This window comes from Grammomys surdaster, unplaced genomic scaffold (genome assembly GCF_004785775.1).
Source record: "Grammomys surdaster isolate TR1022 unplaced genomic scaffold, NIH_TR_1.0 63, whole genome shotgun sequence".
NCBI classification, from domain to species: domain Eukaryota; kingdom Metazoa; phylum Chordata; class Mammalia; order Rodentia; family Muridae; genus Grammomys; species Grammomys surdaster.
In genome coordinates this window covers 12,837,711-12,863,462 of record NW_021604565.1, presented here as the reverse complement: position 1 = coordinate 12,863,462, position 25,752 = coordinate 12,837,711, and the positions used below count along the sequence as shown (strand labels likewise).

The following is a 25,752-nucleotide window of genomic DNA, read 5'->3' as shown; positions in this document are numbered from 1 at the left end:
GCTGTCTTGAGGGACTGCTCTGAGTATCTGCCTCCAGAACAACCACTCCTTCATCCCTGGACATCAGCAGGTTTTGATACTTCCATCTTTTCTTAGCCTCAACCTTCAGCTTCTATAGACCTGTACTATCATAAAAACAACAGGCCTCAGTTCCATTCCCCTGCTACCTTCAAATAGAGATACAAATGAGGATGAGAATTAGACACAGTAAAAGATGAATGAATTTCATAGCTGAAGATTTGAAGTGTGTCTGTGCCAACTATGGAAAAAAAATAACTGGTCACAGATATTTCTTGGGGCTTGGAGGTTTGTCTAGGACTAAGAACTTGAAGACAATGCCATTGTCCTTTGCCAAATCCTGTAGCCAAATCACTGCTGCTTTATTGTCAACTGGATCAGAAGATTTCTGGCAGAGCTAATAAAGTCAGCCTGGACATCTGACCCCTGTTTATTCCCAGAAAGTCATCATCTGAAAGCAGCAGTGTAGTATTGGTGCCAAATCCCAGCTTAAAGCCTGACTGATTATGGTCCAAGAAACAAGAGAGATCTTAGGAGATGTTGTGGTTGGCTGCTTTCCATCTGCTCAGATAATTCTGCCCAAATAGTGTGAGGGAGACAGGATCCCATATCAGGAAAAATATCATGAAAGAAGGAATTGGACAGGTCCTGGGGGGCTAGGTAGGGGGGTAGTTTTGTAATCTTGGTTGTCATCCTTCAATTCTCAGTAAGGACTACCTCCATCTTATGGAAAAACACTTTTTAAAGAATCTTTGAAATCAGTACTTGGGGTGTGTGGCTCAGGCCATCACCAGAGAGGTACGCAGGAAGAGAGCAGTTTCCCAGTGGGTGCATCTGCTTATTATAGGGTGGACTGGCTGGGAGACCAGGGCCTCTTTGGTCTGGGCTCACTTCTGACTCCTGAGCATCTGTTCTATGTAAATATTGCCAGGAGCCACTAGCTAGCACATTTAGGGTGCTGTCCCTCAAACCTAAGCTGTCCTCAGGAAGCACCCCTATTTATAGGACAGGGTCATGTGTCATCCCCTTGTGGGAAAAGGAAAATGGTTGCTGAATGTAAAGCAGGCAGGAAAGACATAGTCACTGACATTTACTGACTTGTGGGTTGGTCTAGGAAAAGGATCAGGGAAGGGGAAACGAGCAAAGCCCCCCATCTCTGTTCCATCAGTCTGCAAGCATTCGGCCTCCTGCCCTTGCATCCCTCAGCTTCAGCAGCCTTCTCTACCCTAACACTTGTGGCCACCCGTGTTGCAGTCCAAAGGCCCCAACGTGGACTGCGGATGTGGGAACACCTACTCTTCGTCTGCTGTACCACTCACATCTTATTCCTAGTTCCTCAGTCCCTTGACACTGAGTCCTGTTTCACACAGAAGCTCTCAGCCTGAGGCTGCGAGTTCCTATGACAATCTACTTTCTCTAAAGGGTTCAAATGTACAGGTGGGTGGGACCTTTCTAGTCCCTTCTAGTCTGCCTCAGCTCCTTCCCGTCTCTCCTGGTCTCCTAGCTGTCTAAGCACCAGTGATGAGGCTACGTCTCAACTTCCTGAAAGCTATCCCCAGTCACCCTGTTTGTGGAACTGTACCTCCACATCACAGGCTACTCTTGGTTGCTTGAGCTGCACAGTGAGCAGGTTGTTTTGCTTGGTGTCCTGTGCACAATCGATCTCTGTGATGGGGAAGGCTTGTTGCTGTGTGTCCTCACTGATGCTCACGACAAAGAGCACTTCTGATGTCAGCACCAAGCACCCTTCGTGCTCCTGGCCTGAGCCCCTCACCAGAACCACATCCAAGGCCATGTGGACTTCTGGTCTGCCCAAAGACTGAAGCATTTTCCTGTTTAAAAGGAAGAAATTGAGGTCAAGGGCAAGCCAGAAAGACAGTCACAACAACTTTCACTGTTTATCAATGACTGGCATATGCTTCCCTTCCCCCAGCAACAAACAAAACCAAAAACCCAACCATTCCCCAAGGGCAAAGTGGACTGTTAACTTTAGCTTAATTACAGTATTTCTGTATTTGCTATAGCTGGCTAAAAATAAAAATATTGCCAATTTTCAAGTTGATTCTGGTCAAGTTGATTCTTGCTTCTGGAGAGATTTCCTATATTCTATATTCTTTCCATGAGAAATGACACCCCCAATTAGAAGTCTGGTTCCACAGGGGATCTTGATCCTTGTTGCAGGCCCAGATTTTACCATGTGTACCCTTAAGACCACGTAGAGGAGATGATTTCGTTTGGTCTTCCTTTGTTGCCCAAGCTGGCCTTGAACTGATAACCCTGCCTTAGCCTCATAAGTGCTTCTACCACAACGAGACCATAGAGCAGAGTTCTCTATCCAGGTTCCAGCCTTTTCCTGGAACTGCTCAAGACACCAGTGTCAAGACCAGCTCTCAAGGTCTCCCTGGACACTTGTCCACTAGCACGGGAACAAGCCAGGGCCTGTCAGCAAACAGTGTGACTGTAAAGTGAGCAGGAGGCTCGAGGATTTTACCAGACATATTTGACGTGGCTGTTTGGAGCCTGGTCAGCATATAGATGTGTTGGTTGGCACCGTTGTTTGGGAAGCTGAGAAAGTCCAGCTCCATGTAAAATACCTGTGGTGAGAGAAGCAGAAGAGGTGGACTACTTATTTTTTGGAAAAGAGTTCTAAAAGAGTAAGATAGCCATGCTATCTTACTGCTATCCGTAAGACCTTATAGATTAAAAATGAGGCCACATCTTGGGACATAAGTGTACAGAGAGCCATTAAACCCCTGCTTAGCTATGCTGATCTTCCTCAGATATACTTAACACTTAGAACAATGGTGCTGAACCTGTGGGTCACACAACCCTTTCACAGAGATTGCCTAAGGCCACTGGAAAGCACAGATACTTACTTTAGGACTCATAACTGTAGCAAAATTATAGTTATGAAGTAGCAACGAAAATAAATTTATGGTTGGGATCACCACAAGAGGAGGAACTGTATTAAAGAGTCACAGCGTTAAGAAGGTTGAGAATCACTAAGCTAGAGGAAGCAATGCTCCCGAGAGAACTGGTCATGAATAGTATCTTACATGTCATTTAAAACTTAGGTGTTCTAAAAGTATGACTTGACTTTGCTGCTTAATACAATTATTTCTGTATCTGATATGAAAAAACAAAACAAAAAGCCAGCTACATAAAGGCACATAGCTTGCCTAGATATTGTATTTAAATTTAAATGACTTAATCCAGCTGTTAAACAAGATTCTGTATACATTTATGAGTGCTCTTGGGACCTCTGGTTTATTACATGCTTTCTCTGGTGCCAGTACCAAGTGAGGGCGCCCAGCAGCAGCCACATACGCCTCCAAGGAGACTCTGCAGAACCAAAGATGGTACAGCATGTGTGCTTTCTGAGGGCTTGTAAATGCTTATAAACGAGGCATAGTCATTAGGCTAAGAGTTAGTGGTTTGTAAAACCTTCAGTGTGGTAATAAAAGTTTTACAAGAGTGATGGAAAGCAAAAAGGCCATGTGAAGCTCTGCTCTGAGACTCTCTTCCATAAGGCTGAGTTCCTAAGCCCTGGGAACATGGTAGGAGACACCCAAGCAAATTAGGAAGTAGAGTTTTACTCCATTCGAGTTGCAACAAAAAGAACACTCTTTCTTAGTAAGTAAGGAGAGTTTAACTTTCCCACCTCTGAGTTCCAGCAGTTTGCACTGTTAGTTTCCCTGTGACTGAGCCTGCCATCCACATAAGACGGAAGTGGGGAGGTAAACAGAAGCATGTCTGTCAGTGATCTCCCAAAGGATGCCTGGATGTGTGCCCTGACTAGGCTCTTGTCAGGACTGAGGTGCAGGATGCCTACAATGAGATGGCCCATGCAGAGAATGTGCTGCCTGACAAGTGGGTGGCCCTTCCTGTGGTCTGAAATGCCTGTTGCCTGGATACCATCAAGTTTTAAGTAGAAAGGTAATTGTAATCGCATGTTTACTGCAAGGTACTTTAATGTGCTCTGCCGGGTGTGCAGAAAGGAAGCAAGGGAGGGGCTTCCTTTTACACCATCACTTACCTACCTATTGTACACAGGTATGTTAGGGGATATCCTGACACGCTGCAGCACGCCCCAGAGCTCCAGCATCTGCTTGGGGAAAGGGGTTTTAGCTGCCCACTATGTGGCTTCGCTCCCATTGGCCAGGAGACTCAGAACTGGGAAATGCAGCTGATCCCACAGATCAGTGTGCATGCCTTCTCCTTTTCTCCACAGGCAACAGGAACAGATGTCCTTCTGACTTAGGACACTTTGTCTGCCACAATTTGTCACAGAAAAAAGTAATCCTTTTCTCTGTTGCCAAACTGTTTGAAATTTCTAACTGGTTACTTTTTTATTAAAATTTATTAATTGTACTGTAGAAAACAGGCATGGAATATCTGAAATGACTTATCGATGTTACTGACTGGTAGTAGTCATACTCTGTAAGTAAACACTGGGATACAGAAAAGTTGAGTTATTGTTTATTCATGTGATGTCTCACCTCATGCTCATGTGAAAGGTTAGATTCCGAGGACCCAAGTAGGAATGCACAGTAATGAGCCGGCCTGATTGTTTGCTTTTTAAACCTACTCACCGTAGCCAGTCTGTGACACAAGTTCTGCAGCTCCCCCAATGGGTTTGGTGAATACCCCCATGATTCCTTTTCCCACGCCTGAGATGACACCTTTGGCCTTATGTCCTGCTGAAGCTTGGGTCTCAGATGTTTTCTGGAAGTTCTGCATTGGCTGATCAACTATACCAGCAATTGCACCTGAAATAACAAAAGCTTTCAGTGAGGACAGAGCTTAAAGACTTAGGTAAACCTCAGTCTGGAGCTCAGTTTACCCTAGGATGAAAATGACGCTCTGTGCTCATTAGACAGCCTTGTTTACTTATAAGTGCGCTGAGGGATATTTACACTAGATGGTTCCTCATAAACCATGTTCAGACTAGGTTTGGTTCACAAGCTAGGACCTAGAAGCCTGTGACTATTCCAGAATATTACCCATGTGCTTTTCTGGAGAAAGAAGGGCACAGTTTCAGGAGAAAGCATTGTCAAGAGAGCCTGCATAGTCTGGGGTGTGGAGGAGGCTCCTGTGGGGGTCAGGGGGTGTGGAGGTGCCTGTGGGGGTCAGGGGTGTGGAGGAGGTGTCTGTGGGGGTCAGGGGGTGTGGAGAAGGCGCCTTTGGGGGTCAGGTGTCTTCTAGTGCTTTCTGCCTTATTTCCTTGAGACTGGGAGTTCCACAGATTCTGAAGCGTATGGTTTTGGCTAGGCTGGTGGGCCAATGAGTGCCCGGAATCTGCTTGTCTCTACCCTTTGTTGGGTTACAGTTAGTCATTATGCCCTACTGTTTTACATACAGGGGTACTGGAGATTTAAACTGAGGTCCTCAGGATTCCATAGCCTGCACTCTTATTCACTGACCTGGTTCTCTTCTCTCGACTTAAAACAATTATTTTCTAATAATTCAATATTATCACTGTTACTACTTAATAAAAGTAGTTGTTGGCAGATTATTTTTGTTACGGCTTGCCTATCGAGTGTTCATGAACTGAGCACTGTACAAAGGCCTCCATCCACGTAAGGTCATTTAATCCTCATAACCCTATGAGTAATCCCAAGAGGTTGGGGGATCTTCCCAAGGTTGCACAACTACTGAGTGGCTGGGCCTTGATTTGAGTCCAGGAGTTTGACTTATTTGCCTACCCAGTTTATCAAACAGGTTCCTTGTCAATATTGAAAAATACTTATTTCTCACTTCAGTTGAGGTTTGGCTATACTCTTGACTTCAGAATAGCCACTAAAACACTGCTTGTCTCACAGACTGCTGCACAGCTTTATGTGACAATGAAAGGCGTCCCTCTGCCGCCCATTTTCATCAGTTCTCTAACTTCAAGGGTCAATGATAAGGTCAGGAAAGGGCTCGTGGGTCCTGACTTCACCATACAGCAGAGGGCTCCTTAACTCAGCAGAGATGTTGTGTATCATTCCTGACAGCTCCTTGTTTTCAGCCTGAGCCTGGCAGGGGTAATGCAAACGTACAGCCCCTTGGTAGAGATTTTAGTGCCTGTCAAGTCCCATTACTCCAAATGCCACCAGTTCAAAGTCTCGGGGCTAAAAGGAGATTTCCAGGTCTTGATTAATGACCTGCTAATTTCTAGCAATACTCCATTGAACAAAATATGCTGAAACAAAAGACTAGATTAGTTCCTTCAGGTTATATCCAAGGGGACTGTTCTTCACAGGTTCCAGCCCTTTGGGTTTTAACAGAGACATTTAAGTTTATGAACCGACAGATTAAGGATTTGCCAGAGGCGACAGCCTAGGGTAATACCACCCCAGCCTAAAGAAATGATGGACGGAGGGAGACTACAGCTTCCAGCTGGCTGCCTTGTCTTGGCTCCTAAGGACAGAGGTCACACTTCTTGCAGCTTAGGCAACTGCTGCTGTCAGTGGCTGAGAAGATTCCTTCAGTTAAAGGCTCAGGGGCTCGTCTGCTTTCCACCTGAACCACCAGGGCCCCTGGCAACAAGGTGGGGGTGCGGACGGGGAACAGTGCAATGATGACTTGGAGCCTGGAGTCTTTGTTTTCATACTGGTTTGTAGAGTGTTTCTAAGTCACTACAGAGGCAAGGATAGCTTTGACTTCCTGGTCCTTATGTCTCCACCTAAGAGCTAGGATCAATAATTGGAAGTATAGCAAATTGTTGCCAATGTTTCTGGTGGAAATGCTTTTCTTTTTCTTTCTTTTTTTTTCTTTTTCTTTTTTTTTTGTTTTTCGAGACAGGGTTTCTCTGTGTAGCCCTGGCTGTCCTGGAACTCACTCTGTAGACCAGGCTGGCCTCGAACTCAGAAATCCACCTGCCTCTGCCTCCCAAGTGCTGGGATTAAAGGCGTGCGCCACCACTGCCCGGCTTGGAAATGCTTTTCTAAGTGTGGCTTTAGTTATAGCCACTGACTTGGGTTGGGGGAGGTGTTTGCCTCATTTAGGATCCTCTCTCATTTCCCTATCACGTTCCAGGCCTCACCTATGTAAGGAATGTGCCCTTTATAGATGATGACATCCACATGGGGTGCTCACTTCTGTCCCCTTAAGTGCGAAGAGGTACCTCAGTGAAACTCCCTTGATCTCTGCTTTCTTGTACTCACTAAAGGTTCCGATTGCAGTGGCTTTGATAGATACACTACTGGGACAGCCAGAAAAGTGGGAACCCTAGACCCACTCCAGGACACAGTGTTATATCCTGCCAGCTAGAGAAGGATTCCTCAGGTAACTTGCCTCCACTTCAGCCCCAGACTGCAATGGCAGCAGCCACCCGCAGACAGCTCACTGACCATCAGTTGCCATGGGCTCCTGCTCTGTGCTAATGATATTGAGAACAGAGGCTCTGAAGAGATGAATAGCAATCCCATAGTCTGTAGATCTGGCTGGAGGGAGGCAGTTTCTCAGGGCTTTAGGAGGCCAGTCCCACAACTAGTAAATTATTTACTGTCATATCTCTGCTTTAAGGCTTTAGGTAGTGGAAACTGATCTCAAGATCTGTCTGTTGGCAATGGGCCTGTGGAGTGGGCGGCCACACGGAGAGCGCTGCAATATGATGAAGTGAGTGGAGGAGGAGGGAGGGCGGCACATGAGGGCGGGACACCCACTGTGGACTGAGCTAGGCCTTAGCTAGGCCTGAGCTAGGCCTCACAGCGGTTTCCATCCTCTGAGCTGTAGGAGGCCTGTCCTAAAGAAACAAGGAACTACTGAGTGCTGCCTTCTCCTCTTCTGACTTGCCCTGGAATCAAGGGCACTTACTACTATTTTGGTGGCAGCTTATCACACAATGCAGTTTTGTTGTGGTTCACAGTAGTAGTAGTATAGGCCTAAGCTAGGATACCACTCTGGGGCGTATCTACAAGTGGGACCTGAACAGTGCTTGGGGCCAGCTTTTGTTGTCGGAGCAGATAGATAATCAAACAGGAAGCAATTAAACTTGTATCTGTCAATTTGCAAGTCCCAAATAACTGAAAACCCAACTGCTGGTAGCAGGTTTGATGTTCAAGGGCCTCCTCAAGTATACCTCCTCTTTTGCTCTTGGTTTAACTATTATAGGCCTGTTCTGTTGGGATTCTGAAAGTGCCAGCTCCTCCCCTTCCTCCTTGGGGTGAAAGATAGAGGTGGGACTCTGTATAACTGCATCAGTTCAGTAGGTGGCAGTGCCCTTGGTGGATGGAAGAGCCAGGGCTCAGGGGATCACAGCAGAACTGGGACATGGATGTGGCCATCATTTCCCAGCTAGGCTCTGGGGCACAGAAGCATGCGTGGCTGTTTGGGGAGGTGAGGTGGATCTAGCATGTGTAAGCAAAGCCAGTGCCAATTCTGCAGGCCCCACAGTTTCCAAACTTAAAACTAAAGCCCTGTGGCCTCATGGACTTGGAGCCACAGAAGGCTTTGGGTTTTCAAGTGCTTTATAACACTTGTGTCCCCAACAGGGCTAAAGGGGGTGCATTAGGGGAGATGCATTTCTCTCTCCTGATCTTGGAACTCTCAGCTGTTTACTCTCCTGTCCTGATTGTTTGCACCTTCTCTGAGAGAAGGTGGGGTAAAGGCCAGACTCTTGCTCGGCAGCCACTTATAGTTAACTCCAAGACTGTTAATGTGGAGAATAAAGAAAGAGGTGCTGGGTCAACCAAAGATACGCTATGCATAAATTCTCATTGATGAGTGCTCACCTACAGAAAACTCTGAGCAGCCAGACCTGCAGTCCTCACTGTGGGCTTCAGTAATTACATAACAATCTCAGTAAGGCATTGAGTTACATGTGGCAATTTTAAATGCTTTCTGGGGACCAATTTGAAATGGTGACATTGAGACTTGCTTGTTTCTCTTCCTCCTGGCATACATCTGGTATTCTGGGACCAGGCGCTATAGGATAGCTTGTATATTCTGGGACGAAGACAGGCTCTTGAACCCTTGGAGGAAAGGAAGTCACTTCACCCAATGTGGAGCCACTCATTGTAAACTCTGAAAAGTCCAGAAATGTCAGCATCCTTGGAGGGAGTGGGTATTAGTCTGGAGTGGAAGTCCTGGGGACAGGAGGATGTTTAAAGCATCCTTAGAACGCAGAGCTTTCTGGAACTTACCAGAGGCAGACAGCACATGAACCCATTGCTGTTGGAGGTTAGTTAGTAAGACACCTGAAAGCTTTCTGCCAGAGGAAGACAGTGGCCAGAGCTTTTCCTTGTGGGAAGAGTATGCAATCTTGGGACCAAAAGGGAGCCAGGACCTGGATGGAGCCAGCCTGTGACAGTCAGCTCAGATCTCTTATACAGCTTAAGGAAGCACTCATTCCCAAAGCAAAGGGCATTTAAGGCAGCAATTCTTAGCGTAAAACAACCCCAAGTCCCCACATAACAAGCTTGTGGTCCCAAGATAACTTTATTGTCACTCCCTCTGGACAGAATCTCTTCTTTGGACTAAACTTCCCCAAGAGCATGCCTGTGGTTGTTCAGATGCTACTCTGAGTCAGGACAATGTTTCCAGTCCCTTTGATTGCAGAACAGAATAGCAATTGTTTCGACTCCCTATGTGCCCTGTGGCCCCTACCTGCTCATTGTTTCTAACAACTGTATTATCAGCTCCAGTTTATAAACAAATCCAGACTTGGGAGGCAGAGGCAGGTGGATTTCTGAGTTTGAGGCCAGCCTGGTCTACAGAGTGAGTTCCGGGACAGCCAGGACTGTACAGAGAAACCCTGTCTCGAAAAAACCAAACCAAACAAACAAAACAACAACAACAACAACAACAACAACAACAAAAACAAATCCAGGATTAAAGAAGTTAAACACTTACCTAAGGACACAAAGAAAGGACTTGGATAACCTATCTTGGAGTCCAGGGTCCTGAGGGACACAGTCTACCCACTGGCATACCATCCTCTCCAAAGGAGTCTATGGCCGCTGGGTTGTAGACGCAAGCAGGCAGACTGCTGGTTTACCTCCTCACAGGTCACTGGCCTCCCACTTGCACATTATCAGATGACACCCCCAGCACTGCAAACTGTTAGCACTTAACTAGTCTCCGGTAACTCAGCCTGCGCTGTAATGTCTACCACTTCCTCTCACAGCCTCAGCTGTGCTGCTGGTGAGGGCTGCACCGAGAACACAAAAGGGGGGAGGAAGCCTTGCAGGCTCACCTCTAACACTGTGGGCTCTACACCTCCATGGTCACTTTCATCTCCACATTGTGCACTCCCTCAGATTTGTGAAAAGCAGTGTGCCAAGCAGTATAGTTTTAAATTCCTTTGCAAGCAAATAAACAAAAAACACCCTTGAAAAACCTTCCCTGCAAATTTCTAACTCTGAAGCTTTCTTTCTATAGATTTTTCCAAAGCAACTTATTTTCAAAGCCTTGATCCTTTGAGACACCCATGGTGACCTTCACCTCTAACTGCACCACCGGCTGCTTGACAAACAGTACTTGCTTGGAGACGGGCTGATCTGAAATAAATAAACCCGGGGGAGGCTGGCTCCTGACCACAACTTACACAGCATGTGCACACTGCTCAAGTGCTGCTCACACAAAGGCAAGCAGCCATGGTCAGGGCAAGTAGATGCTTTTCCAAGGTTGCTGGTAACTCACTTCTAAGAGTGCTTAGAGGTGTCCTGTGCAACTACCCTTTGCTTTGGAGACTGTCCACTAAACCCCATGTTAAGTAGGGAAGAGTGTCGTGGTTGGTAGTCTCCTCCCCAGGCAGTCCTGAGATAGCCCTGTTAAGGAGCACCACAACTCTGTAGAACTGGTCCTGCCCTAGTGCTCCTCAGATGCACTCAGACATCACAACAGGGGTCTGCTCCTTCACAGCTCAGTTCTACCTATGAAAGGTCAGGAACTTCACAACCATTCCCACGAGAAGCCATTGGCCATTCCTGGTGGAGCTTCCAAAGCTGAGTACAGACAGACAGGAATGTCAAGTCTCTTACCGAGCAGGCTGATGCCCAGCCTGGACAGGCCCTGCCGCAGTCCTTCACCCAGGCTCTCAGGGAGCTGCCGCCGCCACTCCTCCTGCCGGTTGTAGTGCTCCTCATCCAGTGAGAGCCGGTCCATATTTCGGGCCAGGCTGGTGGCCAAGTTGGTGATGGATGTCAGGGTACCTGAGGGCACAAGAACATGGGTTGGTTTCCTTGTCACGGGTTGGTGGACTTCAGGTGGTAGCCCTGGAGGTCTGTAGGGTGGGAGGAGGAGAAAATAAGCCAGCAGCACTTGAGTGTTTCCTGCTGGGTGGGGAAAGACAGTTTTCCCTTCCCAGTTATCTGAAGCAAGAAACACAACATTTGAGCACAGGAGTGCTGGCGCTCTCCGGTGGGGCAGAGGAATATCCTTATGTGGCTAAGTCCTTTATACCTTGTCAATAATTTTTCAAGACTTGGAGGAAATACTTTTGAAGTCCTCTATGGGTCCAGTTTTAAGAGGTTAAAATCCTACTACTGACTGCATCCCCAGCCTGCCTGTGTTTCTGAGTTTGTTTTACAGGTTATGTTTAAGGTTATAGTTCATAGTCCTAGGTAGATTGTCAAGAAATGTTTCCATTTTCAGACTAAAATTCTTAGTCTTTTTTGTGAATTCAGTCTTTGCTCTCCCTCCTCTGGTCTTGTACACAAGCTTACCTCAGCTTTGAACTTGTGATCTTCCTCAGCATGATCACACCTGGCCATGACTTCAGTCTTAATAAAGGGAGAAACTAAATTCTATCACTTGGCATTCTGAGGGAAAAACAAACCTATTTGGTATAGAAGATTTATGTAGTTTTGGTAATACGGACATTGACTGATGGAAAAGCCAACAAAGTAACCCAGGCAGTGATTCTGTTTGGTTTTCCTAAAAAGGACAACTTCAGCCACATGCTCCAGCAGTCCCAAGCACTCCAGCAAGTGGAGATGGATCTCAGTAGCAAAACCAGAAGACACCAATAGAGAAGAAATGGCAGGTGCCACTTCTGAAGCTACTGCTTTTACTTGTGGTCTGAACACAGACACACAGACACACACACAGACATATGAACACACACACAGACACATCCAGACACACTCGTTAGATTTTGCTAAGATGAGAGAACATACGCAAGCAGCAGTCAGGATGTAATTAACTAAGCCAAGCTTCAGCTTAGCAGGTGTCTGCTGTCCTATTGTAGAACAGAAACAACAGACCCTCAGAGGCCCAAGCAGGGCTGAGGAGCCCACCAGGCACATCTGTGAGGTTCTAGTTCGCTCACAAGCCTCCCGGGATCTGGGGCTGGGGGAGGCTCCTTTTCATTGTCCATGGAATTTGTTTTTATTGCTTTGGCTGCTCTCTTGCCAACCCCCCACCAGGAGCCTCCACCCCCACCCCTGTCCTCTCTATGGATCATGGAGTCTCATATTTCAAGCCTAAGTCTTCTTTTGAGGCCTTCTAGAGACTTCCGTAACCTGCCCACTCATAACAGAGTTATGGTATTGTCTACAGTAAAATGCCTTTTATGGGCAAGAAGGCCTTTGCCCTGTTTTCTCTGCCTCCTGCTGAGAAGAAAAGGGGACTCAGATGGCCCTTGTTAGTTCCCCAGTCACTGCCAACCTGACCAAAATATCAAGCAAACACTGGATGAAATGAAAACATTCTCCTGGTGGGAAGCAGTTTAGCCTCCATGCCTGATGACCTGTCTGGACCACAAGATGGCACTGTGGATGTAGGGAGTAAAGCTGGCCTAGAAGTCAGCTTCCCCACCACAATGTATCCGTGTCCTTAGACGGGTAGGGCAACTATATCTGCATTTTAGAAATATGATGAGGCAACTGGTGTAGGAGCCCTGACGCTTAGCAGAAGTCACGAACACCTTCAATATTTCTATATTTATTGTATAGAATAACAGTTGAGCAGTTCATGGTTTCCCAACGAGAGCTTTAAAATCCTCAAGTTTCTGAAACATTTTATGCACTGCAGGCAGTGATTTGTTTAAAACACAAGCCTTGCTACAAGCCCAGCATTTCACAGCAAGCTAGCACAGCAATGGAAGCTGGAGGCTGGGTGGGTGAGCAAACTGAAAAGTGTGAACGCTTGAAAAACCAGACAAGGACCAGCAGGAACCTGCACCAGCTACCTTTGGAAATGTGCTTGACGAAGGATGTGGTCCCCCTGGAGACTCCGCTCACGAAGGCTCCTGGGCCTCGGGTCAAGCCCTCATACGGAAGCCTGAAGAAGTCCGAGATCCCATTTCCAATGCTTCTCACTAAGCTGGCGGGGCTGCCGAGGATTTCCAGAGACCCCACCACCCAGCCTGCAACATAAAGGGAAGGGGTTATTGAGACCTTGAGTTCAGCAATTTGAACATTTGTGAAAAGTGGCCTGTTTTCCCTAAAATTCTCTTTCATACTAGAATGAAGGGTGTCATAAGCTTCTTTGGAGCAAAATATGGGAAATAACTCATTCTCTGTGAATTCATAAATGGTGAACTTTCAAACTTTATAAATCACAGTGATCTTCTGGCAGCCTTGCAAATGGCTTTAATATGACTTCTGTGCCCAAGCCTCCTGTGCTCCTGTAAAGGGAACCATGTGCACAGAACACCCCCAGCTTAGGCAGGCACTCTGGGCTGCAGGTGCTCACAGACTGAGATGTTTCTCCCAACCTGCCAGGGCAGCAGGCAGCAGGAGCTGCCTGGTGGGGAGAAGCCAGATGCTAAATAGGGTGTTACAAAAGGGATGCAAGCTTTGACAAGGATGGAGGGCTATGTTTAATGTTTCCCAATCCTATCAGCTGAGTGCTTCTCTTAGAGTGGGGCTAGAGCCAAACAAATGTCTTCCCTTCAGCCCTAGCTTCGGCTGGGTAAACATCAATGACAGGGACACACTGATTAGGTTAGTGAGAGGGAAGCCATGAGGTGTCCTCCCCCACTGATGTCCCAGGAGGGTGGCTTTGGGTCTGCTTTCCTATTTAAACTCAGGCTTGCCAGGAGCTGGCCTGCTCAGTGGCTTACTCACAGCCTTCTGCCTTGTGGGAATGAAGCTACAGTGAGGTCCACAGCAGCTGCATTCTCCTTTCCGCCTGGGGTGGGGATTGAGGGCTATAAGCCCAGAGGACTCCAGGGGCAGGCAAAACCAGGGTCAGGGAGAGGAGGAATCTGAAAAAGCAACTTCCTTCAGGAATCTTTAGGCCCCAACTAAGTACTGTGGCCTTTTTATTGGGAAGGCTGTGGGGAGACGCCCAGGATGGGAGCAGTTCACTCCCTCAACAGCAAGTCTCTATACCAGAGATCCTCAGTGAAGTCACCAACCCAAGAAGAATGCCAAGTCCTCAGGTCACTATCAAAGCAGAGAGGAAGGGACTTGCATAAATGTGGAGCTCCTTTCCGTTTCTGGAACATCAGGATGACAACATGGGTGTCAGTCATTAGGACTGAGAAGTGAAGAGCCACGTGGGGCCAAGGCTCTGCTCATGGAATCCCCCAAGAACCAGGCCAACAGTGCCACCACCACCTAGCAACTGTACCTAGCCACTGAGCTCCTGAGGTCAGAGCTGTATGGATACAGGAGGCAGATGACAATACTCCTTGGTGTGTATCTACAGTATCTCTCTCTACTGGCAGGAAGCAGAGGACACTGAGGTAAGATTATGTCAGAGATTCATAGTTTCCAGCTGAAAAACCTAGGAGTAGGGTTTCCAACCTAGGTTACTTTACTTGATCTCTGCCCCTGTATCTATCTATCTATCTATCTATCAGTCAGTCAGTCAGTCAGTCAGTCAGTCAGTCAGTCAGTCAGTCAGTCAATGGTCATGTGGAATAAGTTATTCCTGAAAGCTGAGGAGGTAAAATAAGAAAGGAGATTCTTCTTAGAGAATCTCCCCGAACGATCACAGGCTCCATCTGAGGGCTGGTTTAGAGACCTTGGTTTCCCTGACACATGTGAAGAGTGTCTCCTGGAAGGCAGAGGCCTCCATGAGGCTTCCTTCAGGTTTGGGAATCTGGAAACATAGAGGGGAAGGCCCACCTTGACTCTTAATCCCCCCAGCTGCTGAGAGTCCTTTCCTGTTCTTCCTAGCCATAGAAAAGGTGATGCTGATCAGTAAATCTGTGATCAGGAAAGCCTGAAGCCGCCAAAGGGCTGTTTGTGGATGGAGATTCAACTTGGTGGCATCTAAGCTAGACAGAAAGAACGCATGCAAGAATACTCTTTACTATTTTCTCCAGAGGTGAGTGAAGTAGCCCTCGGAGTGAAGTGGCATGAGTTCCAGACCCTGAGAACCAGAGCGTGGGCATTGAGCTTCTGCCAGCTGCAGTGTACTGACACCACCTATGGGTGTGTAATGCTGTATAGTGCACAAGCTGTGCCCAACATCCTGCGGAATTTAAAATGTTTAATACTTCTACTTATTTATGTGGCTATGGGTGTGCAAAGGCATGTACTTGTGGAGGCCGGGGGACAATTTGTAAGTCAATTCTCTCCTTCCACTCTTACCCACTCAGCTGGACAGTGGCCATCTTGCTGGCCTATTTATTCTGCATATTTAAGGGATAAACGGCAAGAACACACACAATTCTCTTCTTCACTATTTTCAGGCTACAAGTGGTTGAATCTGCAGATGTGAACCCAAGGATGCAGAGATCCGTCTGCATATCTCTGGCTTAGTTGTTTGGAAAGCTTGTTGGTGATCTGAGTCTATGAGAGGAACAGCTAGAGGTAGGCAAGACCCTTGAGAACTTCTCAAGCCCACATTCCTTCCTTCATCTCTAGTTAGCAGTTATATGTTTTTAAAGCCTCTTCAAACGACTCCACAGACTTCCCTAGAAATGAGGTTACAGTGTTTCAAGCACCTCAGCTAGGGACCTTGAGTCCAGTGGGTGAATGCAGCCCCAAGTGAGGTGGATACAAGCCACTCTCTCCCTGCTAGCCCTCATCCACTCTTTGTAGGAACATTAGTCTGTTCTCTTTGGACGTGCCAGCCACCCTCCCCATAGCCTTTCTTTCTTTTTTTTCTTTTTTCTTTCTTTTTTTAATTTTTTAAATTTTTTTTTTTTAAGGTTTTTCAAGACAGGGTTTCTCTGTATAGCCCGGGCTGTCCTGGAACTCACTCTGTAGACCAGGCCAGCCTCGGAACTCAGAAATCCGCCTGCCTCTGCCTCCCAAGTGCTGGGATTAAAGGCGTGCGCCACCATCGCCCAGCAGAAAGTGCACATCTTTTTTTGAAGATGAATTTTTATTATTTTAATTATGTGTATGGGGGTATGTACGTGACTGCAAGTACCAGAGGTATCAGATCTGGCATTACAGGTAGTTGTAAGCCACTTTATGTGGGTACTGGGAATCGAACTCAGGTCTTCAGGAAGAGCAATATGTGCTCTTAATCACTGAGCCATTTCCCCAGGCTTCCAATGACTTTCTTTTCAGGTAATATTCAGACTGACCAAAGAGTTTTAGTGACAATGTTTTCAACCCAGCTTTGGTATTAGAATGTTTCTCCTGCTATATATTGAGAATGAGATAACCACAGGATTTCTAATTACAAAAAGGCCAGAGAGAATGCTCAGATGAGACCCATGTCCCAGTAAAACAAGGCAGTGGGTTTAGCACAAAGCCTATGCAGGCCATGGTTACCTGGGCACAGGCAGTGTCTGTCCTTTAGCTCAGCTTCCTAGCTTGGTGTCAGCTGTGACTGCAGGAAACCCTCCTCTCCTCTTGGCCTCTGACTAGAGAGCTGACACATGTCAGTTTACCAGAAGGGTAAGTGTCTGGGGTACTTTACAGATACACATATCTATTCAGGTTGAAATACTCTGGATTATTTTTAAATGAATCCTTAGCAAGGGGGAAATACTTTCTTCATCACTGTGCAAACTATCCAAACAACAGGCCACCTAAGACTCTCAGCTGGAGGCTGTCCTTTTTTTCTATGGTGGAATCAACCTATCCCTGCTCTCTATGTATTTCATTATGGAGAAGGTTTAGTCTTACCCATGTAGCATGGTTACTGGCCTCTTACTAATGGTAATATAGTCATTTGCTGCCACAGCCTGAATAGTCTATGGGAGGTTATCATGTGTAAGGAACTCATCCTTCAGGTTCTTTACTGCAGAAGATTTAACAAAGCCAAGTGTGAATGCTACTTTGACATGATTGTTAGCAACCTTGACAACCAGGCTATCACCTTGGACCTGTCTAAAGTGACCCTGAGTCAGGAACACATGCTCTGGAGATGATGACCATAAAGCAGTTTGAGACCACAGGGAGCCCAATTTTCATGTTAGCACATGGTACTCCCCATGGAAAATTCTGTACTCATATCAAACACTCCTTGTAGGCTCTTCCAGTCAGATGGGAAACCAAAGTCTTACTTCTCCCCATGGTCCCTAGGATAAACCATCCTATAGTCTTAAAAATCTACTTTACAGCTGAAGAAGGGGCTCAGGGAGGTTTCATATAAATCCAAGGTTTACACTGCCAGTCTGGACCTAGTTCTATTAGACGTGTGGCCTTCATGTATCACCCAGCCCTTACCTGCTCTCCCATGTGGTATGTAGCAGACAGCCCTCCACCACAGTGTACCATTTCTGTCCAGGTGCTAGCCCGTCACAGACCCTCCCCTTCCATCCTCACCTGCTCTGAAAAGGGCCCCAGCAGCATAGTGCATGGCCAGTGCGTGCACCAGCTGCCTTGCTGTAGTGAACACCGGTCCTCTTTCAAACACAGAGAAGGAGAGAGGAGTGTGGTCGGAGGCTATGTACAGCTTCAGGGAGGCATGGATGCTGACGAGCAGGCTCACTGGCTGGATGACCAGCTTCCGTAACTTAACTGGGTTCACCAAGGCCTTGGCGTGCTGTGTCACCTGCACGGGCAGCACCTGCCTCCCTGTAAAGAACTGTGCATGGTGACCAGCCAGCCTGCTGTGAGGAAGGTAGGTGTCAAACAAAGTTTTGACGTAGTATACAAAGGTGTCCTCGACATACAGACGTGCTGGCTTCAGTTGAAAAGTGAACTCGCTGACATCAAAGAAGTCCTTCCCCTCAGATACAGTGAGGCAAAGTTTGATGAAACAATTCTCCTTGTATTCTTCCAAGTCTTTGCTGGAGACCAGAAGACTCTGCACTCTGGAACAGTGAGCAGGCTCTGTTTTCTCTGCTTGGCAGACCAAGACAGCGAAATGGAAATTGGACTTGTTATAGAGCTGGTTGTCCAGCTGCAGGTCTCCGCAGTAGACTTCCACTCCGTAAAGCTGGAAGAAGTTGGAAGGAGGCTCTTCCCCTGGGAAGACACCAGGCACAGGAGATACATGGAGCAAGACGTTGTCCAAGGTGAGCCTCAGCAGTTCAGATGGTGCCTGGTGTGTGAGGTCGTCAGACACTGCCAGGCTCAACTGGGTGATGAACATCCTGAAAGTGACCATCGTCTCCACAGCTCTAGGGAAAGGGCAAATCTGTTAGTGTCTCTGGTTTCTTTCTTATTTCTATTTTAGGACAGTGCCTCACTGCATACCCTCTGATGGGACAGAATCTCCTAACAAGGGAGAACTCACACGTCTGGACAGAGCTAGCTACACTTGATGATTATTGGGAAATGTTCTCACTAGGACTATTATAACTCTTGTCATGGTTCTATATGTGTTTTCTCTTATCAACACCAGACTTTTTTCTCCAAATTCTTCATTTTATACACTAATTCGCTGTTATGATGATCATGGCAAAAAGAGAAATAACATTCCTTATATTAAAAAAGATAAGCTGAACAGAAAAATGAGAGGTCAGCATGTACCTATCAGCCCTGCACACAGCATGTACCTATCAGCCCTGCACACAGCATGTACCTATCAGCCCTGCACACAGCATGTACCTATCAGCCCTGCACACAGCATGTACCTATCGGCCCTGCACACAGCATGTACCTATCAGCACTGCACACAGGGATGTTCTGCTCTCCATGTTCCCACTTGTAGAGCTGACGAGCCCCTGGAGGTCCATGTTGTCTTTGGGGCATTTCACCCTCTCCACTCACCATTACTCTAGCGTGCCATGTGTCCCATGTTACTTCCCTCTGCAATAGTGTCAGCACACGAGCATGCGGTTATTCCTCTTCTGAGTGAACAAAACCCTATTACAACATCACTTCCTCTCTACCTACTTCCCATTTCTCTGATCCGCCTTAGTAAAATCTCAAACGCATTTCCACAAACATTTTCTCTGATTCTTTCCTTTCTTTTCTCTCTGAAACTTGTTGCAAGCTGCTTATGGTCCCCAGTCTGACAAAACCATCCCAGTGAAGGTCACTAGTGTTAAAGCCATAGCTGATTTTCAGCTCGGCACTGGCTGCCCATTAGTAGCCCCTCTTCTAGGACACACATCTTTCCTTGTCTCCCACCTGTCTGCTCCCACTCACTTATTCCTTTGGGTCCACACTGCCCTTGGCTCTGCTTCAGGCCTTAGCACTAGCTGTGTGCTGGGTTTGGAAAGCATTCCCTCTAGAAGATGAGGTTCTTTACTGCCTTGCTGTTTCCAAGTTTAAATGCTACCCTCTTGAAAGGTTTCCCTCAAACTAACTTTTCAACAACTCCACTCTCCCTGCCCCAAGGCCCTGTCAACTCACACATCTATAATGGCTGTTTTTCATCCCTGTAGAGTGCTGATCTTCCACTATGCCCATGGAGTTTCTGTGCTCCAGCCTCTCCCATTCTGTGCCTGTGAGACTGTAACCTTTTTCTCACTGTTTCCCTATCCCTAGATAAGACCTGACATCCTGCAAGCACTTGAATGCATGACCAGGAAGTGCAGGCCAAGCAGGTCTGAGCAGACACTGTGCTGTTCTTACTTTACCTCCAAATGTGTGTATTGTGGCTGCTCTCATCAAGACTCATGCCTTAGATACATTTCTGAAATACATGTGTAAGCTTGAGATTTTGTGCTATATAATTTAAATTTTATTCTCCAAATTTGTTACACTGTTTTCTTTCTTCTTCTCTTCCTTCCTCCCTCTCTCTCTCTCTCTCTCTCTCTCTCTCTCTCTTACAAATACTTTTGAACAATGTAAGCATTTCTATCTAATAGCATTTGAGGTATTATAAAAAATTAGCTGAGTCCAAACTACTGAGTTTTTAGTCACATATAGATAAAAGGAATTTCTTCTTAAAAGTCCTAAATAATGCATGAAAATTGGTACTATTATTTTTATTGTAACAATTTTGTGATTATAAAATACATAAATCTATTATATAAAATTACTATACAGAAATTATTAAACACTGAAAAATCCACATTTTGATTTTTTTCTCTTCCAGTACTATTTACACAGATGGAACATATATGTCTTTATATACTCAGCATCATAATATGCTTGTTTTACTCTACATTAGATCACAGGCTTCTAGTCCACTACAACCAATAACACTTATATCCTGTGATATAGTTGATAAGCATTTGTAGGCTTAATATCATGCCACTATAATTAACAATGAAACAAACACCTCTGTGTATATCCTTGTCTACTGTTTTCATGATTTTCTGAACTCTTCAAACTTTTCAAACTGGAATTTCTAACCCAGTGTTCTCAAGCTTCCTGACACTGCTCCTTCACACAGATGCCCACACTGCAGTAACCCCTGACCATACAATCATCTTCACGCTACCTCTTAACTGTGGTGCTACTGTTAGGAATGCAGTGTAAACATGTTTCCAATGGTCTCAGGTGACCCCTGTGAAATGATCACTGACCCCCAAAAGGGTCATGATGCACAGATTGAGAACCACTGAGAGCCAATGAGGGCTTTGAATTCTTAATATGCAAATATGTGGTACTAAGAGTGCTCAAGAAAATAGTTCTAATTATATTCCTATGACAACTGTGTATGATGAAATACTACTGTTAACTTGGTAGGTACTATCTTATTTATGTTTCTATCTTTGAATATTTCTATTTCCTCTTCCTATAATTTTTCATTCATATCCTTTATCCTCATTTTCTGTTTTGGGAGGAGGGGATATCTTTACATTATTTCTATTGAATTATATGATTATTTTAAGTTAAGGATATTAATTATTCTCATGGCTTATATTTTTATTTAGTTTTTGGGGGGCAAATGCTCATGCCCTGGCTCCTGTGTGCAGGTTAGAAGCCGACTTGTGGGAACTGGTTCTCTCATTCTTCCATGTGAGCTGTGAGGATGGAACTCAGATCAGATGTGGTGAAATAAACTTCTTTCTGGGAGCCACGATGCCATTCCCTCCTCACCTAACTTTTTGAGACAGGGTGTCTCTCTCAACTGTAGCTTTGCACTTGAGTTGGCCTGGCTGGACGGTAATCGCCCAGGGTCTGTGTGTCTCCAGTCTCCAGCACTGTGTTTCCAGGCCCATGATGCTACTTTGCTTTCCTATGGATGCTAACCTCTGGTCCGAATGCTTATACAGCTAGTACTTTACCCACTGGGTCATCTCCCCAGCCTCCTTGACAACAGACGTGTATCAAAGGCTCAAAGAAGTATGTTTATATTTACTGTTGGTCTAACTGCAAAGTCTAGTTATTTACAAAGTTCTTTTGTAGATTTAGAGATACTAGTTTGTATCTTACACAGTAATAATGATATTATTTGGAAGAGCATATCTTAGCTTGAAAATCAGTTTGCTGAACTTATAGAACTGGGAGTCTCAAGAAAGATATTATTATTATCTATAAATGCTGGAGGCATAATTTATTAACTAGATCTTTATTTATGGATCACATGATAATTAACCAAAACCTTTAGTATGTTTGTAGAGACAACACGAATGATAAGTCATAGAGTTATAATTTTAGGATGTGACAAGAATGATAAATAGGTTTACAGTACTATAAAGAAAGCTCACTGTACTGCTGCTAGAAAGACAAACCCACCTGCTGGTGCTGGTAAAGATGGGTCCTGCTTTTCCTTCTGGGGCTAGAATGATAAAGACTGTGCCACACTGTTGGGCGATGTCCACGTACACATAGCCAAAGCCAGTGAGGAATATAACCTGCCAAAAGAATGTTCTGAATCTAATTAATAAGAAATAAGAACACTGTTGAAATGGCTGATTTAAAGTATCTCAAGTTCTGATTCAACATGCAAACACTTTCTAACCATGTGTACAGGCTATTTGGTTGACTTGAAAAAAAAAATCAAATCCAGATTTTTCAATATCCAGGCTGTGAGGTTCACAGAAACAATGATGGATGATGGGGCGTGAGTGTCTTCATTCTCTGGTTTTGGGAACTGGCACTAGCCCTACGTGGGCTGGAGGCCAGCCATGGGGCCAGCTTTTTGTGTGCATATGAATTGCTGTGGGAAAAACCATAACTCAGGACTGTAAATGCAATGTGCAAACCTTTTCAGGTGCTTGTGTTTTGACTTACTATTAGAGGGACAACCTCACAGGCTGAACATAAAACATAAACTCTCTCCAAATCTAGCCATAAACCCCAAGATCCCTCACATGACCAAAGATTTCAGTAAGTTCATTTACTTAGTTTCAAAGTTAATTTTTCAGCTATGAGAAAGCAGAGTGAATGCTAACAAATAAGAGTGTCTGCTCTTTCAGGAGCCAGGTGCCAGCCCAGCAGAGCAGATGCCCTTCAGCATGAAATACCAGTGTTGCCTGAATGGATAAGTATGCGAAACAGACCAGAACTATGTGAAAAACAACTGCAAGAACATCATGTTCACAGCTAAGGTTACCTGAGGGAAGAGGCAGGAGCCTCTGTGTGCTTGAATGCTGGGTCTCATGATCTACAGCATCACATAGGCCCAAGTCTGGACCCTTCATTACAGTTAAGACAGTGATAAGAGAGCAAAGACTGACCATCCCTAGATGAAACAAAGCTAGTTTACCTGACAAGCAGTGAATGTGTTCTAACAGCACACAGAGGCACCAGGAGTGCTTACACAGACTCATGGACTCACACCTAGAAGCAATATCAAGGTCCTTGGGCTTCTTTTACTGTGGCTCCTTCTGCAGAAATCCTGGCTGTCACAAGCTTCCAGGGCACCTGGATGTTATCCTGCTTCTTCTTTTGCCTACTGTGCCCAGCTGTGACCAGGGCCTCTGTGCTGCTACTGTTAAAGTCTCAACTCTCACCTGTGTTCATTCTCTTGGGCTCTCTGGACCTAGAACACGCCTCAACCCAATTCAAAACCCACGTGTGCATCTTTAACACAGTTTGAAGGATACCTTACTCTAGGAAGTTGTTACGCTTCTATTCCCCTCCTTAGCTCTGAATTCTAAGAGCAGTTAAATTCACTTCTACGTGATCACAAAGTCTACTATTTATCAACTATTTACAGATATGACACAATCACTGGAGTCTAAACTTTTTGAGAACAAGAAAAAGCCAATTTGCTGTGCTTGTCTTCTATATAGTGAAGTCTCCCCAACTGTTTTCCAAAAAATATTTCAAATGACTCTGTATCCTGAATTTTCTCTGTTCCAACATCAGAATTAATTTGATCATCATAAAAATTAAAATGTTTCATCTTAAAAATCTAAAACTAAATGAATTATCAGAGAATCACTCCCTGTTACAAAAGCCACTGCCTGGTTGGCCAGATGGTTCAGTAAGTCAAGGTGCTTACTATCACAGCCCATGAGCTGAGTTTCATCCCTGAGATCTACATGATGAAAGGAGAGAATCTATATAGAGAATCTAATCTGCCTTCTCTCACTGGGCTCAGCTCCCATGTGTACATACCTACACTAAATAAAGGTAATTTAAAAGAAAATCAAAGGCATTCTTTGTATGGAAGTTTTTCTCCTATTTACATATTCAGTCACCCTTTGAAGGACAGTTTTCTACCAGGCTGACAGATCTGGTGTAACCCTTTAAAGCTCCCTGTTAGTCTTGTCCATGACTTGACCCTATGATCCAGAGTTTTAGCAGAGCTGTCACACCTCGAGGAAGGAAATGAAATGATCAGAACAGGAAACTAGTCAGTGTTCAGCACATCCTCAGAGTAATCTCCAGCGAACAGGAAATGAAGATGTTTAAATAGTCTAAGGTAATACAGACAAGGCTGCCTGATGGACTGCATTAAGTACCCAAGGGACTGTTGATAGTAAGAAAATTAGCTTTCAAGGTACTTCTTACTAAAATGTCTGGACTTTGACTTTTACTGTCTATGGCCCCTTCCCTCAACACTGAGAATGAAAGAAAAAGATCCAGAGTACTTCTCCTCGCCTCTTCCTGTAGTCAGAGCAACAAACCCCAGCTTTGTACAGAGCAGATGACTGAGCAGGAATTAGCTACTTGTGGTGATCTGAATGAGAATTGTGTCCCTAGACTTTTACATTTGAGTCCTTGGCCCCTAGTTGATGAAACTGTTTATGAAGAATTAGGAGATGTGTCCTTGTTGGAGGAACTGTGTCACTGGAGGTGAGCTCTGAGGTTTCAGGGGACTTGGCCAGTTCTCGTGTTCTCTCTTTGCCTCTTACTTGCAGATCAAGATGTAAGCTCTTGATGTTCCTGCCACCATGCCATGCCATGCCATGCCATGCCATGCCATGCCATGCCATGCCATGCCATGCCTATACTGGGAAGAATAAGTTTAAACCTTGTTACTTATATACCCATGTGTGAAGTATTTGTTTACATTTTTTCTTTAAGTTTCTTAGGTTGTTTCACGGAACCCAGGTGGTCCCCAAACATTTTATATAGCCAAGGGTGACCCTTACTCCTGATCTACTCCCAGATGCTAAGTGCTGAGATTACAGATATACACAGTCAGGTCTTCTTTCCTTTCCTATCCTCCTCCCATTTTTTTGTTCTTCTGAGACAGGTTCTCATGTAGCCCATGCTGGCCTCAAACCTGGTCTACAGCAGAAGCTGGCTTTGAATGTCTGATCTTCCTTTCATTGCTCACCTCCATGCATTCTAACATGCATCAGCATGTTAGAATTCTAACATGCATCAGCACCCCCAAGCTGTGCTGAGAAGTTTCTTTACAAAGCATCTAGAAGCATAGTGCTATGAAGAGGTCTATGAGTATGCTAAGAGGCTGCCTTCTCATCTGTGTACGAAGCAGTCTGCTGTCAGCAGGAGTCTGCTCTAAGATTTCTTTCTGCTTAAAATCTTGGGTTTAAACTCCCAGCCCAGTCACTCAGACGCTACTCCGAGTGTAGCATCTACACTGAGGGGATTGTGGTAGACTACTGGCAATACATTTAGAGTGTCTGAAATAAGCGACATTTGATATGCAGTATCATATAAGGTATTTGTACTGGGGAAATAGTGACAGTAACTGAAGCAGAGACATAGGTCAGGTGTGTTATACCTTTTGACAACACAATAGTGTCATTTACAAAGCTCATACTTGAATCCATGCAATAGAGTTAAGTTTTCAAAATCTCTTAGTATTTTAAGTAAGTTTGTGATTCGCTGTTGGGCTGCATGAACCTGGGACATGACCCAGTTGCTGGCAGGTTGAAGTGGAGATGCTTGTAAAGTTCTTTGGGCTGAGATATTTGGTTGGTGACTAAGATACAGATTTGGAGCTTAGGAGGAGTGTGAGGGCCAGAGAGATAACTGGGAGTGATCAGGCGATAGTAGCTACAGCTATGAATTGAGTTAGATCACTCAGATAGGAAAAAGAGAAAAGAGACATTTCTAAGATGAAAACTCGGATAGGGAGATAAAAAGAGAACAGTATGCTGGGCAGTGGTGGTGCACGCCTTTAGTTCCAGCACTTGGGAGGCAGAGGCAGGCGAATTTCTGAGTTCGAGGTCAGCCTGGT

The 25,752-nt window shown here is 45.4% G+C and overlaps 1 protein-coding gene across 1 annotated transcript in view; it reads right to left on the bottom strand.

Annotated features, from left to right (window-relative positions):
* Nucleotides 1-25,752, bottom strand: part of Vps13b (vacuolar protein sorting 13 homolog B) — a 585,584-nt gene that overhangs the window by 3,084 nt on the left and 556,748 nt on the right. Inside the window, exons 54-60 of the mRNA XM_028767027.1 lie at nucleotides 21,885-22,003; nucleotides 17,628-18,427; nucleotides 13,136-13,312; nucleotides 10,986-11,156; nucleotides 4,611-4,787; nucleotides 2,510-2,612; nucleotides 1,601-1,850 (exon numbers count right to left, since the gene is read on the bottom strand). Of these exons, the coding sequence (XP_028622860.1) occupies nucleotides 1,601-1,850; nucleotides 2,510-2,612; nucleotides 4,611-4,787; nucleotides 10,986-11,156; nucleotides 13,136-13,312; nucleotides 17,628-18,427; nucleotides 21,885-22,003 (1,797 nt within the window). The remainder of the gene's footprint in view (nucleotides 1-1,600; nucleotides 1,851-2,509; nucleotides 2,613-4,610; nucleotides 4,788-10,985; nucleotides 11,157-13,135; nucleotides 13,313-17,627; nucleotides 18,428-21,884; nucleotides 22,004-25,752) is intronic.